The following is a 16,666-nucleotide window of genomic DNA, read 5'->3' on the forward strand; positions in this document are numbered from 1 at the left end:
CTTACTGTACTAGCTGTCGGGCATCGTAGCTGCACCTGGTCAGCTGAGATCTCTACCTGGGGCTTAAATGGTCAGTTTCAGAGTTTTGTAGGTCCTTGTAGTTGCAGGTTCAATGTTTTATGTTCCTCCTAATCAATGCTTCTGTTTTGTCCTTTAGGATCCAACAGAGTTTTTCTATGAGGTGAAGGGTGGAGAAAGAATTTTCTACTACATGCCAAGAGATCAAGACTGAATGGATCAGTCTTATTTTGTAAGATAAACAATTTTCCTCCCAGGCCGTCTAGAGTGGTTGTAATCCTGACCTGTAGAGAGTTTTTTTCTTGAATTGGGTTCAGGACCTTGCTCTCACGTGGAGTGATAGCTCAATCCCAGTCTGGGAACAAAATCTAGGCTTTTTCCTTTCTCAGGTTCTGACATCATATAGTATCCATTTTCCTTTGGTCCGAGAGAACTCGTTGATATTGAACATAGACCCTGAGGGATTAGTATTTGCTCTCATTATTTGAGATATTCTCCATGTTTCTGAGCTTGTCTTCCTAGAAAGGATTTTTAGGTCTTGGAGTATTGCAAGGCGCTTCTTCTGGGACAATTTATGATTAGGGTCATCCTTCTTTGAGCTGACCTGTACAAGATCTTGTACAATTTTCCTTCTCATGGTTAAGAGTCCCCCTTGTTTCATCCACAAGGGGGATTTGGAGAGTCATTATGTTTTATCTGCTTAGGAGAAGATTTTTAGTAGATGTTTTATGTCAAGATCTATCTTTTTTCTTTCTCAGCATTTTACTGACCGGCTAACTGCGAGCTCTTGAGGTCTGGTAAATAGCTTTCCATTCTTGCAACCAGCAGGTTGGGGGTTTGGATCTGGCTGCAGTTGATTTTTATTCATCTTTCGGTGATTTTATATGGAGGAATTGGTCTAATGTTTATATGGATTTCAATTATTTTGCTGTATCTGTCTCAGGACGCATGCTTTTAGAGACATTCTGGGTGAAACCATCCTGCTAAGCTGAAAACAGTTTGATTTATTTGTTTTCAAGTGCAGGATTAGGGATCGAAAGTGTCAGTTCTCCCCTTTATTAGTTGAGAGTGATTTACAATGCTCTGAGGGCTTCTCTATTATGGTCTATCGGCCATCCGCTGTCCAGGAGTAGATGATTGGAAGCGTTTTCTGAGGCAGACAGATTTTTCATTCCTGGGAGTGGGATCTCCAGTCAGAAGTGTTTTTTTAGGTTAACTACCAAATGGGGGTTCTAGAATTGGATCTCATGGGCTCATCGTCAGAACGCCAAGCTCCCAAGATACGGCTTAAGGTCGAGAGAACTTCAAGCTGGTCTGATGGACGCCCTGGCAGTTCTTGAAACTTCAAGTTGGCTTATCTTTTTCCACTGTTTGCACTTCTTCCACAAGTCATCACTTGGATCAAAGCATGAGAGACCATCTGTGATTCTTTTAAGGTCCTGGGTGATCTCGCAGGATCTGGTATGCAGATCTAGTAGATAGTTATCTCTACCTCTGTGAATCTTCGGGTGAGGAGGGACTTTCTTCTTCAGGGTTCCTTCTTCCATCCAAACCTTGTTTCTCTGAAGTTGACAGCTTGGAGATTGATAGCTTGATTTTAGTTAAGCATGGATTTTCTGAAGTCGGTCATTGAGACCAAGATGCAGGTTTGTAAACCTGTCGTCTAGAAGATTTACCATAAGATATGGCGTAGATATCTTATTGGTGTGCTTCTAAGGGGAGATTCTTGAGTAAGGTTAAGATTCCAAGGATTTTGTTTTGTTTATTTTTTCTCCAGAGAGGCCTTGAGAAGAGGTTATCTGTCAGTACTCTTAAAGGTCAGATTTTTGCTATATCTATTTGTTGCAAAGCGTCTGGCGATGTGCCGGCTGTTCAATCCTTTTGTCAGACTCTGGTCAGAATCAGGTCTGTGTTTAATTCAGTTGTTCCACCTTGGAGCCTTAATTTGGTTCTTAAAGTTTTCAACGTGCTCTGTTTGAACCTATTTATTCCATAGATTTTAAGTAATTATCTTGTAAATATTTGTTTTTTACTGCTATTTTCCCCTGCTCGGAGGTTTTCTGAACTCTCAGCTTGCAGTGTGATTCATGCAGATATGGAGTTTTCCGTACCAAGTTTGGTTTTCTTTCAAAGGGACAGGATTTCTAATCAGGAAATTGTTGTTCCTTCTCTCTGTCCTAATCCTCCTCCTCATAAAGAACGTTTGTTACACAACTTAGATGTTGTGCGGGTTCTTACATTTTTTTAATCTGCAGGCTATGAGGATTTTTCGTTAGTTTTCTGCATTGTTTTTTTTTTTTTCTGGTAAACGTTTATAGTCGAGAAAGCTTCTGCCACTTCTCTCTCGGGTTGAGAAGTATTTTCCGTTTGCCATAGGAGACTGCTGGACAGCATCCTCCTGAGAGTATTACAGCTCATTCCACCTGTGGCGGTGTCTTTTCCTGGGCATATAAGGGTTAGGACTCTGTAAAACAAGATCTGTAAGGCTGCGACTTGGTCTTTTTTTTTACACAATTTTTCTTAAACTCTATAACATTGAATGTTATGTTGTGGTTTAGTGACTAGCTAGCTTGGCTTGCAAGAAGGAGGGTGCAGGGTTCAGATCCATCTTCAGGGGATGGTTGTAAACTTTTCAGGCCTTCAAGATTGGTTTTCTTTTGCCTCGGCTGTGGTTTCTTTTGGGAGAAAGGTTCTTCAAGCAGTGATGCCTTCGGTTTAGGTTACCTGTCTTGCCCTCCTGTATCATCTGTGTCCTCTAGCTGGGTATTGATTCCCAACAGAATTGATGATTCCGTGGAACTCACCGTGTCATTAGAAAGAAAACAAAATTAATGCTTACCTGATAAATGTATTTCTTTCTTGACACAGTGAGTCCACGGCCCGCCCTGTTATATTTCAGACAGGTTTTTTGTTGTATAAACCTCAGGCACCTCTGCACCTTGTGTTGCTTCCATTCTCTCCTTTCCTTTGGTCGAATAACTGGGGGATTGTGGGTAGGGAGTGATATTTAGTCAGATTTGCTGTGGTGCTGTTTGCCTCCTCCTGCTGGCCAGGAGTGACATTCGCAACAGTAATTGATGATTCTGTGGACTCACAGTGTCCAAGAAATAAATACATTTATCAGGTAAGCATAAATTTTGTTTTTGCATGGCATTGCCCTCAAGATAATCAGGCTCTTTTGCATCAAAATACACAAAGTTCCCTCCTAACAGTAAACCCCCCCACCCACCAAACCTCCCAAAATAAAAGAACCTAACATTAAAAAAACCTAAACTACCCCTTGCCCTAGAAAAGGACATTAATTTGGGCATTGCCTTAAAAGGGCATTTAGCTCTTTTACTGCCCATCCCCTAATCTAAGTAAAACAAACCCCCCCAAAAAAAACCTTAAAAAAATAAATTCAAATCAGCCAATAGAATTCAGTAGTCTCTAATCCTATGGCTGATTTGAACAGCCAATAGGATTTGAGGTAGCTTTCATCTATTGGCTGATTTGAATTTGAAGAATCAAATCAGCCAATAGGAATTCAGGACCCCATTTTTATTTGCGTACTTAGAATTTCTCTATCCAGTGTACGGCGGGTGATTGTACGAAGAGGTATCCTCCATGCTCATGGCTCCGTGGTCACCGGTCTTCAGCTCCGCGGTCATCGATATTCAGCTCCGCCCTCCGCTCCGCGCCGGATTGTTCCTGGAAGAAGGAAGAAGAGGTCACCGCTTGGAAGAAGACTTCACCGCCTGGAACAGGACCTTCTCTGCTGGACTTCAAGAACGGTGAGTACCAACCTGGGGGTTAGACTTAGGTTTTTTTGTAAGGGTTTTTTGGGGGGTTGTTTTATTTAGCTTAGGGATGGGCAGTAAAAGAGCTAAATACCATTTTAAGGGCAATGCCCAACAAATGCCCATTTCAGGGCAATGGGTAGTTTAGGTTTTTTTAGTGTTAGGGTTCTTTTATTTTGGGGGGTTTGGTGGGTGGGGGGGTTTTACTGTTAGAGGGGACTGTATTTTGATGTAAAAGATCTGATTATCTTGGAGCAATGCCCTGCAAAAAGCCCTTTTAGGGCTACTGGGTAGTTTATTCCTTAGAATAGGGGGTGTTTTTATTTTGGGGGGCTTGTTATTTTCTTAGGGATTAGGTATAATTTTTTAAATTTGATAATTTTGTTTTTTTATTTTATATAATCTTAGATTTTTTTATTTTCTGTAATTGTAGCTTAAAGGTACTAGTCTACACCAAATTTTAATTTTGACAAGACTGTCCCTTTAATTTATACTTAGTGTTTTTATTACAATGAACTTCAATCCGATTGGCTGATTTGATGAGCCAATAGAATTGACCTCGCATTCTATTTGCTCATCCAATCAGGCCAATCGGATTGAAGTTCAATCCGATTGGCTGATTACATCAGCCAATCGGATTTTTCCTACCTTAATTCCGATTGGCTGATAGAATCCTATCAGCCAATCGGAATTCGAGGGACGCCATCTTGGATGACGTCATTTGAAGGAACCTTCATTCGGACTTAGGACATCGTACGAAGAGGAGGGCTCCGCGTTGGATCGATTCAAGATGGCTCCGCTCCGGTTGATTGAAGATTGAAGATGCCACTTGGATGAAGACATCTGCCGCTTGGAGACCTCTTCTGCCTCGACTCGGATTGAAGACTTCTGCTGCTCCGGATGTCTACTTTCTGGTCCATCGGTGCCCGCCTGGGTGAACACGGCTCCAGGTAGGGTGATCTTCAGGGGGGTAGTGTTAGGTTTTTTTTAGGGGGGGATCGGGTGGGTTTTAGAGTAGGGTATGTGGGTGGTGGGTGTTGTAATGTTGGGGGGGGTTGTATTTTATTTACAGGTAAAAGAGCTGATTACTTTGGGGCAATGCCCCGCAAAAAGCCCTTTTAAGGGCTGGTAAAAGAGCTGATTACTTTTTAATTTAGGATAGGGTAGGGCATTTCATTATTTTGGGGGGCTTTTTTATTTATTAGGGGGCTTAGATTAGGTGTAATTAGTTTAAACTTCTTGTAATTCTTTTTTTTTTTTTGTAATTTAGTGGGGGGGGTTTGTACTATAGTTTAGTTTCTTAATTGTATTTTAGTTTAGATAATTGTAGGTAGTTTATTTAATTAATTTATTGATAGTGTAGTGTTAGGGTGTATTTGTAACTTAGGTTAGGATTTATTTTACAGGTAATTTTTGTAATTATTTTAACTAGGTAGCTATTAAATAGTTATTAACTATTTAATAGCTATTGTACGTAGTTAAAATAAATACAAAGTTGCCTGTAAAAATAAATATAAATCCTAAAATAGCTACAATGTAACTATTAGTTATATTGTAGCTAGCTTAGGGTTATTTTTATAGGTAAGTATTTAGTTTTAAATAGAATTAATTTATTTAATGATAGTAAATTTATTTCGTTTAATTTAAATAATATTTAAGTTAGGGGGGTGTTAGGGTTAGACTTAGGTTTAGGGGTTAATAACTTTATTATAGTAGTGGCGACGTTGGGGGCCGGGAGATTAGGGTTTAATAATTGTAGGTAGGTGGCGGAGATGTTAGGGAGGGCAGATTAGGGGTTAATAACATTTATTATAGTGCTTGCGAGGCGGGAGTGCGGCGGTTTAGGGGTTAATACATTTATTATAGTGGTGGCGAGGTCCGGTCGGCAGATTAGGGGTTAATAAGTGTAGGTAGGTGGCGCGACGTTGGGGGGGGGGTCAGATTAGGGGGTAATAAATATAATATAGGTGTCGGCGATGTTAGGGGCAGCAGATTAGGGGTTCATAGGTATAATGTAGGGTTGCGGCGGTGTCCGGAGCAGGAGATTATGGGTTAAAAAAATGTATTATAGTGTTTGCGATGTGGGGGGGCCCTCGGTTTAGGGGTTCATAGGTAGTTTATGGGTGTTAGGGTACTTTATAGCACAGTAGTTAAGAGCTTTATGTTCCGGCGTTAGCCCATAAAACTCTTAACTACTGACTTTTTTTGCAGTTGGAGTCTTGGAGGTAGAGGCTCTACCGCTCACTTCTTCCAAGACTCGTAATACCAGCGTTAGGCAAATCCCATTGAAGACATAGGATACGCAATTGACGTAAGGGGATCTGCGGTAGCCTCGAGTCGCGGAAAGAAAGTGAGCGGTAGACCCTTTCCTGCCTGACTCGTAATACCAGCGTTAGATAAAAAGCAGTGTTAGGACCTTTTAACGCTTCTTTTTAAGGCTAACGCAGAACTCGTATTGACCTGTGTTTTTGTAATATTGCAGACTTTACAGAAAAAAAATACATTTAATTCATACTAAATCTATCACCCCTATTAATAGGATAACTTCTGAACATTCATGCTTAAAAAAAGTTGTGTTGGAAAGTGTTTTGATGCTTTACTTAATAATTTAACATTGCCCCAAAGATATTACTTCAAAGCTTCTCTGTGTATAGTGCTTGAGATCATTATTCTAAGGAATTCAAACACACTTAATATTTCAGGAGCAGAATAGCAAAGCTTTGGACTATCTTCAGGGCACAGAGACCGTTTAAACTCTCTCTCATCTAGCTGACTATTAAACAGATTTAAGATTTCTTTTTTACAGTGAGTATTATTTTTTCAGGATATTCTGCCAAAGTTCTGTATTCTATCGAAAGAATATGTGGAAACACACACACTGCATACACACAAACTATATACACAAACACATTACATACATACACACACACACACACTCCATACACACTCCACACAGACCGCATACACACAAACTATATACACAAACACACTACATACACACTACACACAAACAATATACACACACACACTACATACACACACTCACACACTACATACACACTCACACCAAAACTATATAAACAAACACTACATACACACACACTTACACACTGCATTAACGTAAAACACATACAACATACACACAAGCTACATACACACATTACATACACACACACTTACAAACTACATACTCACTACACACAATACTACATACACACAAATAATATACAGAAACACAATACATACACACCACTCACACACACACTACACACATACTACATACACACAAACATAATACAGATCTACATACACACACACTACATACACTACAAACACACTACACACAAACTATATGTACAAACATACTACATACACACACTGCAAATCTACATATTCACATACTACATACACACTACACACATTACATACACAAACACACTACATGCACACACTACAAATCTACATACACACACTACATATACACTACACTCATACTACATACACACTAAATATACAAACACACTTCATACACACTGCACACAATACATACACACACTGCACACACTACATACACACTACACAATACTACATACACACATACTATAACACACACACTACTCACATACTACATACACACATACTATATACACACACTACATACACACATCACAACAAAAGTCTACATACAAACACTCAACACTACATACACCACAAATGCATTAATACACACTACACACATTCTACATACACACAAACTAGAAACACACACACATACATACACACACACATACACACACACACACACTAAATACACTACTAAACACCCTACACACACAATATATACACACACTGCACACACTACAAACTACATACACACACACACACACTACATACACTATAAAACACACTGCACATACTACAAATCTACATACACACACTCATACACTACAACCACACTCCATACACACTACACACATACACACATATGCACATGCTCATACACACTACTTACTTATTACATAAACACATACACACACACATATATATGAACACTACATACACAATACACTATGCATAAACTCTACATACACTATGCATAAACTCTACATACACACACACTCTACATATATACACTACATACATATGCACACTCTCATACACAAACACTGCATACACTACAAACACATTAAACACATACTACTATACACACACACACACACACACTCACAAACACACTTCATACACTCATAGGCACACACTCATACACATACTGTACACACACTCAAACACACTTACATACACAGATACACACACACTATGCATAAACTCTACACACACACACACACAAATCTAAATTCACATACTCACATACACTACATACACACTAAACACACATTACACACTACCCACACGCTACACACAGTTGATGCACACATACTATACACACTACAAAAAACACACTATACACACACATACACTACTCACATGTTACACACATTACACGCACACACTACAAATACACACACTATACACAGACACACTACACTTTGGGAATACAGTGTCAGAAACTTGAAAAATATATATTTTATAAAATATTAATTAAAGAAACATAAAAGTACATCAAGCAACAATTTGCAATTTGCAAATGAAGCCTAATAATGAGTTCCTGAAGTATGTTTTAAGGGGGAAAAAAATTCAATTTAATTGCATAACTTCCAGCACTTAGTATTAACTTTAATGTTTCTCATCATTTGAAAGCTAAGCATTTATAATATAATTCTTCCCAGAAGTGGTGTTTTAGCTTTTTATTAGAGAAATTCATCTTGAGCAATATTAGCAATTTGCTTTATTAGTGTTCGTGATTAAAAAAAAAGAGGATACAATCATATATTTGACTGCCAAAGATAATGGAATATGAATTGTTGTTCATTCCCTAAGCTGATCTGGCAAAAAAACAAATTCTAGCTAAATATAAAGCAATATAAATCTAATAAAAAAATACAATATTTGAAAACATTTGCTGTAGCTTTATATTTGTTTTTACCCAACAGTTTTAGAATATAAAAAGTTAAAGGGACAGTAAATACCTTATACTTACAAGATATTTCTATTGTCTTGTTATAGAATAACATACCAGTCAGGTCTAACACATTTTAAAGCAAATTAACACCTCTTTTGTTGCAATTAGTTTTCAATAGCCAAACTCCACTTACTATTTGCCTTATTTAAAGAAACCAATCCAGACTGAGGGATCAATTTACTAAGTGTCGGGCAGCGAATCATGTCCGCCCGACATCGCTAAATGCAGACAGCATATGCTGTTGGCATTTAACATTGCACAAGCATTTCTTGTGAAATGCTTGTGTAGTGCTGCCCCCTGCACGGGGGGTGTCAATCATCCCAATCTTATCGGATAGGGTAAATTGCAGTCCGCCAACTCTTACAACCGCTGCTTCTTAACTTATGTTTCCAGCGAGCCGGAAACTTCGGGCATCCGTTGCTTATTAAATCTCCCCCTGAATCTGCAGATAACAAGGCTAGTTGTGGTCATAATGTTAGTATTGTTTTGCAGTTGTTATTAGTTAAAGCCAATTAGGAAAAGCGTATGTAACAGGGTTAGCCTTGAAATGTCAGTAGGGTGAATTTCCAGATCTGAAAATTAAAAAAATTACAATTTTTATAGTGTAATTAATTACATGAAAGTGGAGCAAACAAAAAAAATAGAAATGTGCACTCAGAGTTTTGTGAACCTCCAAATACAGAAGCAGGCGGTCATTTGTGCTGCTGGCGTATTTTCATTGCCAAATTCATTCTTGTTAAACAGCAACACGCTAAAACTGGATTTGCACAATTTGTGGTGTGTTGGTGTTGCACAGGAATTGATTCGGCAACATAAATACCCAACCGGCATGAAGGGCCTTCCGGATTCTGAGGGTAATGAAACCTCTAAATGCACATATCTACTAAATAATGAAAGTATTAAGTGTTTATAACTAAACTATTTTTATAATACTATCAACTTGTTTAATGTCTCCTTAAAATGTGCAGTTACTGGAAACATACATATCTTGTTATAAATCAGAGGATGTTGCAAATTAAGCCAATACACCAGAGATGATGCAGAGTTCTGGGCCACTGATGTGATAGGAATCACACAGCACGTTAAAGAGCCATTAATACCAGTAGAATCGCATTATCAACAAATATACATAATAAAAAGACAAGACATAAGCACTTAGAATTCTAAATGAGCAGTAGGTTTTTTTGAGAAATTTAAAAATGTACTTCAGTGTCCCAGCCCTCTGTATCATGAGACAACCATCAACCAATCACATACTTTTATATATATATAATATATATATATATATATATATATATATATATATATATATATATATATATATATATATATATATATATATATATATATACTGTAAAATCTTGCATTGGTGCCTCAGAAAGAGTGCATATATACAGACTGCACAAATTGATAATAGAAGTAAATTGGAAAGTCTCTTAAAACTGCATGACCTATCTCAATCATAAAATTACATTTTGACTTGAATGTCCCTTTAAAGGGACAGTAAACATCTTTCGATTTTAATATAAAATGTTTAGATATGCGTTGTAAAACAACTTTGCAATATATTTTCTTTCTTTTTCCCATTTTTCATAAGATATTGTTGCTGAGATATGTAGATTTTTTATTTGTCAGTGATGGAAATACACAGTGCTGACTTCTCAAGACTAACCCTGCCACATATTTACCTAACTTGCTTAAGCTAAGAACAACTGCAAAACAATGCACTTTATACTAACAATCCCGGATTGGCTCCTCCAAAGAAGGCAAGTGGTGGTTGGAGTTTATCTTTTGAAAAACATTTGCAGCAAATAAAATAATATTTGTTTTAAAAATGTTTACACTTGGCCGATATGTTATTCTATAGCAAGGCAACATAAATATCATGTAAATACAAGGTGCTTACCGTCCCTTTAAACATAAACCCATACTTCTAAGCCATATGTCCACCACACATCATCAAAAGCAAGAATACCAAAAACCACTACACAATTATTCACACACAGCAGTGTTTTTTCACAGCTAGAATAAATGTTAGCAATCCTTAGTTAAAGGGACATGAACCCCACTTTTTTTTTCTTTCATGATTTAGAAAGAGCATGCAATTTTAAACAACTTTCTAATTTACTTCTATTATCTAATTTGCTTCATTCTCTTGATATACTTTTCTGAAAGCATATCTAGATAGGCTCAGTCGCTGCTGATTGGTGGCTGCCACATAGATGCCTCGTGGGATTGGCTGACCCATGTGCATTGCAATTTCTTCAACAAAGGATATCTAAAGAATGAAGCAAATTAGATAATAGTCGTAAATTGGAACGTTGTTTTAAAATTGTATTCTCTATCTGAATCATGAAAGAAACATTTTTGGGTTTAGTGTCACTTTAAAGTGACAGTAAACAATATGATATTTTGTTATAAAATGTTTCATAATGTATAGTAAAAACAACTTTGTGGTACAGTTTATTATATATTTTACCCCCTTTTATGTAAAGTCTTAAAAATTAAGCATTTTCCAATTCTGACAACTGTAAGAATACATGGCAGGCTTTACAAACCTAACCCTGCCACATATCTTCTGTTTATTTTGCACCTTTTTATTGTAATTTTAATGTTTTTCCCGTATTTATGAGGCTGAAACGATTGTTGATATGGTTGTCATGTTCCTTGTTCAGAGAAGAATTGCCTGGTATTTTTGAGGCTGGACTGACCTTATTAGGCGGGATCCGACTGATATACTTCAGGAAAATTCTTCTTTGTGAAAAGCCTTACTGGGCTAAACTAGGCTGCTCCTATGTAGTATCTAATCATAGAACAAGCTACTGAGCTTTTGTTCGTTCCTGGTAGAGAGTGTCTCTTTCTGTATGCATTTGTATTATGACCCTGGGGAAGTCTCTCTAAGTGTAATGGGGGAAACCAGACATAGACTCCTTGCCCAATGGAATATGACTATCTCACTGTCAAGGCCCAATGAAGACCAAAATGATCATCTGGGTTTGCCATTTACCTTGTTCAGAGGAGAATTGCCTGGTATTTCAGGGCTGGACTGACCTTACTTGGCTGGATCAGACTGATATACTTCAGGAAAGTTTTTCTCTGTGAAAAGCACAATTGGGCTAACAGAGGCTGCTCTTGGGTGGTAACTCGCCATAGAACAAGCTACTGAGCTGTTCTTTCCTAGTACAACGCTTCTCTTTCTGTAGGCAGTTGGAAAGCATGCTCCAGACTTTACAGTCAAACCTTGCTCTATATTCTATGCAGTGATTTCTTGATCAGTATCGGAAATCATTTATATCTGTCCTTAAAGGTCCAGTAAAGTCAAAATTAAACTTTCATTATTCAAATAGATCATACAATTTTAAGCAACTTTGTTTAAAAGTTTACATATGCGCAGGAACAGCAGGATATAACTGGAATCTAGCACCTGATTGGTGGCTTCACATATATTCAAAACCTCTCCGCTTAGGTGAGATATTCTAAAATGATCCTGCAACACTGAAAGACCCCTAGTGAAATGCTAAAAAGGCACATTTGACTTTACTTCTCCAAGGGGCGTTGCCTGCATTTCTGTATGTGAAAGAGAGACAATCCCAGCGCAATATAGCACTGCATGACATGATAGTTCTGCTGCATTTACACTTTGTGCTTTCTATTTTATATCACTTTACACTTCAGATTACATTTTATTACATATAAAGGGACAATAAACACTCATTATATAATTACCCTAATCAAAAGTTGTAAATCTGATGATACGTTTGCAATCTTTGAAGTATAATAGTTCCCATCGTATTGTGTTGAATTCTGAGTTCAAACTGTTCATCCAGACCGTTAAAAAAATGTCCCCCAAACTCGGCCCTTAAGGAAATATTTTATTACCTTAATTCCATATGCCCCTCTAGTAAGCGACTCGCAAATCAGTTGATCTTTCCATGCATGGACTGTTGCGCTTGTGTGATCATATTTAATCACACATGATGCGCCGAATTTGCACATGTGTGACGTCTAGGGGAAATGAAAAATCCGGAACCATCAGATAATTCTGTGCTTTGTATTCATGGACATTGCAGAAAAGTACACAGGGTGAAAGCGTTCCCTCTGCTCATACGGTAATGAAGATCGGGGAAACTCGCTACGCGAGTAGCGTTCATATTTCTTCTTCACTTTGTGATGACACAGATGAAAGCCTTGTGAACGAGCAGAGGTAATAAAAAAATTTTAACATTGATGAAGAAGGTACAGGGAGGAGGAGTTTGGGGGCCATTTTGGAGACCTATATTTAGATGATTACATTGCCGATATTTATGGCTGATGATCTTATTCACTATTGGGGGTATGTGAATAATAGTTGATTGGTTATGCATTTTTGGAATAAATAGAGATCTTAGTGGTGTTTACTGTCCCTTTTAAAAGGACATGAAACCCAAAATTTTTGTTTCATGATTCAGACAGACCATGTGACTTTAAACAACTTTCCAATTTACTTCTATTATCTAAACTGTAAATGCAACAAGTAAAAAAAAAAATAATGCAAATGGATATTAGAATTGAAAAATATATGAAGGGGAGATGATAAATGTATATTTAACTCTGGTATATTAGCTCATCATAGTGATGACCTGTATCTCAGAAGGATATCCATATTATTGTTTAACTGCTGTGGGGGCCATGATAAGCTCTGTGTAGTAGTTTGTATTCTCTATAGAGATGACAGTAAGGAATCACATCTTTAACTGCAAACTCTTGTGTATAACATAATCACACATGTGCACAATCAAATCACTAGGCATCTTTGATTATGGTGACACATTTAATAACGAAATCATATCCGAAATCTCTAGCACAAGTGTATTCTAAAGAGTGAATGTGGGAGTTAAAAGATCACTGCAAAAAAAAAAAATAATATAAATAGCCTCACTATCCAAAATTATGCAAAATAAAAAACATTTATTACATCAGGGTTAGCTTTTATACAAAAAAAGGATCAGCAATATTTTGTGACAGAGCCCTTAATCATGCCTACATAATAAAGAGGTACTTTGGTCTGCTTTTTATGTTTATCTAATTTTATCTTATTTAAAAAAATAAATACAAAAAAAAAATAAAATATCTACTACATCAGTTTTAATATTTCCCTATATACAGTCGTATGCAAAAGTTTAGGCACCCCTGACAATTTCCATGATTTTCATTTATAAATAATTGGGTGTTTGGATCAGCAATTCCATTTTGATCTATCAAATAACTGAAGGACACAGTAATATTTCAGTAGTGAAATGAGGTTTATTGGATTAACAGAAAATGTGCAATATGCATCAAAACAAAATTAGACAGGTGCATAAATTTGGACACCCCAACAGAAATATTGCATAAATATTTAGTAGAGCCTCCTTTAGCAGAAATAACAGCCTCTAGACGCTTCCTATAGCCTGTAATAAGTGTCTGGATTCTGGATGAAGGTGTTTTGGACCATTCCTCCTTGCAAAACAGCTCCAGTTTAGTTAGGTTTGATGGTTGCCGAGCATGGACAGCCCGCTTCAAATCACCCCACAGATTTTCAATGATATTCAGGTTTGGGGACTGGGATGGCCATTCCAGAACATTGTACTTTTTCCTCTGCATAAATGCCAGAGTAGATTTTGAGCAGTGTTTTGGGTCGTTGTCTTGTTGAAATACCCAGCTCCAGCGTAACTTCAACTTTGTGACTGATTCTTCAACATTATTCTCAAGTATCTGCTGATATTGAGTGGAATCCATGCGACCCTCAACTTTAACAAGATTCCCAGTACCGGCACTGGCCCCACAGCCCCACAGCATGATGGAACATCCACCAAATTTTACTGTGGCTAGCAAGTGTTTGTCTTGAACCCTGTGTTCTTTTGCCGCCATGCATAACGCCCCTTGTTATGACCAAATAACTCAATCTTTGTGTCATCAGTCCACAGTACCTTCTTCCAAGATGAAGCTGGCTTGTCCAAATGTGCATTTGCATACTTCAATCGACTCTGTTTGTGGTGTGTGTGCAGAAAAGGCTTCTTCCGCATCACTCCCATACGCTGAATTGTTTAACGAAGCACAGTGATACCATCTGCAGAAAGATGATGTTGTAGGTCTTTGGAGGTGGTCTGTGGGCTGTTTTTGACCGTTCTCACCATCCTTTGCCTTTCCGATATTTTACTTCTGGCCTTAACAAGAACTGTGCCTGTGGTCTTTCATTTCCTCACTATTTTCTTAACAGTGGACACTGACAGCTTAAAGGGACACTGAACCCAATTTTTTTCTTTCGTGATTCAGATAGAGTATGCAATTTTAAACAACTTTCTAATTTACTCCTATTATCAATTTTTCTTTGTTCTCTTGCTTTCTTTATTTGAAAAAGAAGGCATCTAAGCAATTTTTTTGGTTCAGAACCATGGAAAGCACTTGTTTATTGGTAGGTGAATTTACCCACCAATCAGCAAGAACAACACAGTGTGTTCACCAAAAATGGGCCGTCATCTAAACTTACATTCTTGCATTTCAAATAAAGATACCAAGAGAATGAAAAGAATTTGATAATAGGAGTAAATTAGAAAGTTGCTTAAAATTGCATGCTCTATCTGAATCATGGTTTAATGCCCCTTTAAATCTCTGCGATAGCTTTTTGTAGCCTTCCCCTAAACCATAATGTTGAACTCTTCAGAGGAGAGTCAAAGAAAACAACAACTTGCAATTGGCCACCTTAAATACCTTTTCTCATTATTGGATGCACCTGTCTATGAAGTTCAAGGCTTAATAGGCTCACCAAACCAATTAATCAGTGCTAGGTAGTTACAGGTATTCAAATCAACAAAATGACAAGGGTGCCCAAATTTATGCACCTGTCTAATTTTGTTTTGATGCATATTGCACAATTTCTGTTAATCCAATAAACCTCATTTCACTACTGAAATATTACTGTGTCCTTCAGTTATTTGATAGATCAAAATGAAATTGCTGATCCAAACACCTAATTATTTATAAATGAAAATCATGGAAATTGTCAGGGGTGCCTAAACGTTTGCATACAACTGTATAGTAATATTATTGCCTTTTGCACATTCTCCCTCTGTAGTATAGATCCCTTCAGTTCTTATACTGAACAAAAAAGTATTAGTAGAAAACAAAATCCCGGGCTAATCTAGAAAAATAATTAGGTTATTTACCCGAAACCTTCAGTCTTCTTACGCTCACTTTGGCAGTGTACTGTACAATTTGACATCTTATCTTCATAAGAAAGATTTGCTATATTAAAAGCTAAATTGTCATTATTATTTTTTTTCATACTTTGCCTGCAAATGTAAGATAAGAAATTGGTGAAAATAAGGAGAAGAATCAGAAACATGTCAGTATGAAAATGTCAAGCTAACAAGATCAACTAGTTATTTTAAGTAAGATGGACTGCTTGAGATCACTACAAAATTAACTGTTCTATCCCTATTCATTAGTTGCATAATTCATTTAGTTGTTATAATACATGAGCTTACTTATTATGCTTGATATATACAACTATAAATCATATAAATAATATATTATGGAAAACAAAGACGACGTTAGCTGATTGTTAGAAAGAGTTTTGGAAAAAAGTAATTTGCCTGACATAATTTAATATTTTTCTTCTCTTTGAAATACCATGCCCGCCTTAAAGCTATTATATCTTCATCAAGCATACCAAATACGTTTACAAATGCTTGTGTTTCCTAACTAAATAAACCCTAAACCACTGCCTGTAGCTCAAAAACTACAACTTGATTACAAGTAATATAAAAAA

The 16,666-nt window shown here is 37.1% G+C and overlaps 1 protein-coding gene across 1 annotated transcript in view; it reads left to right on the forward strand.

Annotated features, from left to right (window-relative positions):
• Positions 1-1,625: 1,625 nt before the first annotated feature.
• Positions 1,626-16,666, forward strand: part of NPHP4 (nephrocystin 4) — a gene marked incomplete at its 3' end in the record, with an annotated part of 62,633 nt that continues 47,592 nt past the window's right edge. The window contains exons 1-2 of the mRNA XM_053696828.1: positions 1,626-1,664; positions 9,560-9,731. Of these exons, the coding sequence (XP_053552803.1) occupies positions 1,626-1,664; positions 9,560-9,731 (211 nt within the window). The remainder of the gene's footprint in view (positions 1,665-9,559; positions 9,732-16,666) is intronic.

Source organism: Bombina bombina, unplaced genomic scaffold (genome assembly GCF_027579735.1).
Source record: "Bombina bombina isolate aBomBom1 unplaced genomic scaffold, aBomBom1.pri scaffold_952, whole genome shotgun sequence".
In the NCBI taxonomy this organism is placed as follows: Eukaryota; Metazoa; Chordata; class Amphibia; order Anura; family Bombinatoridae; genus Bombina; species Bombina bombina.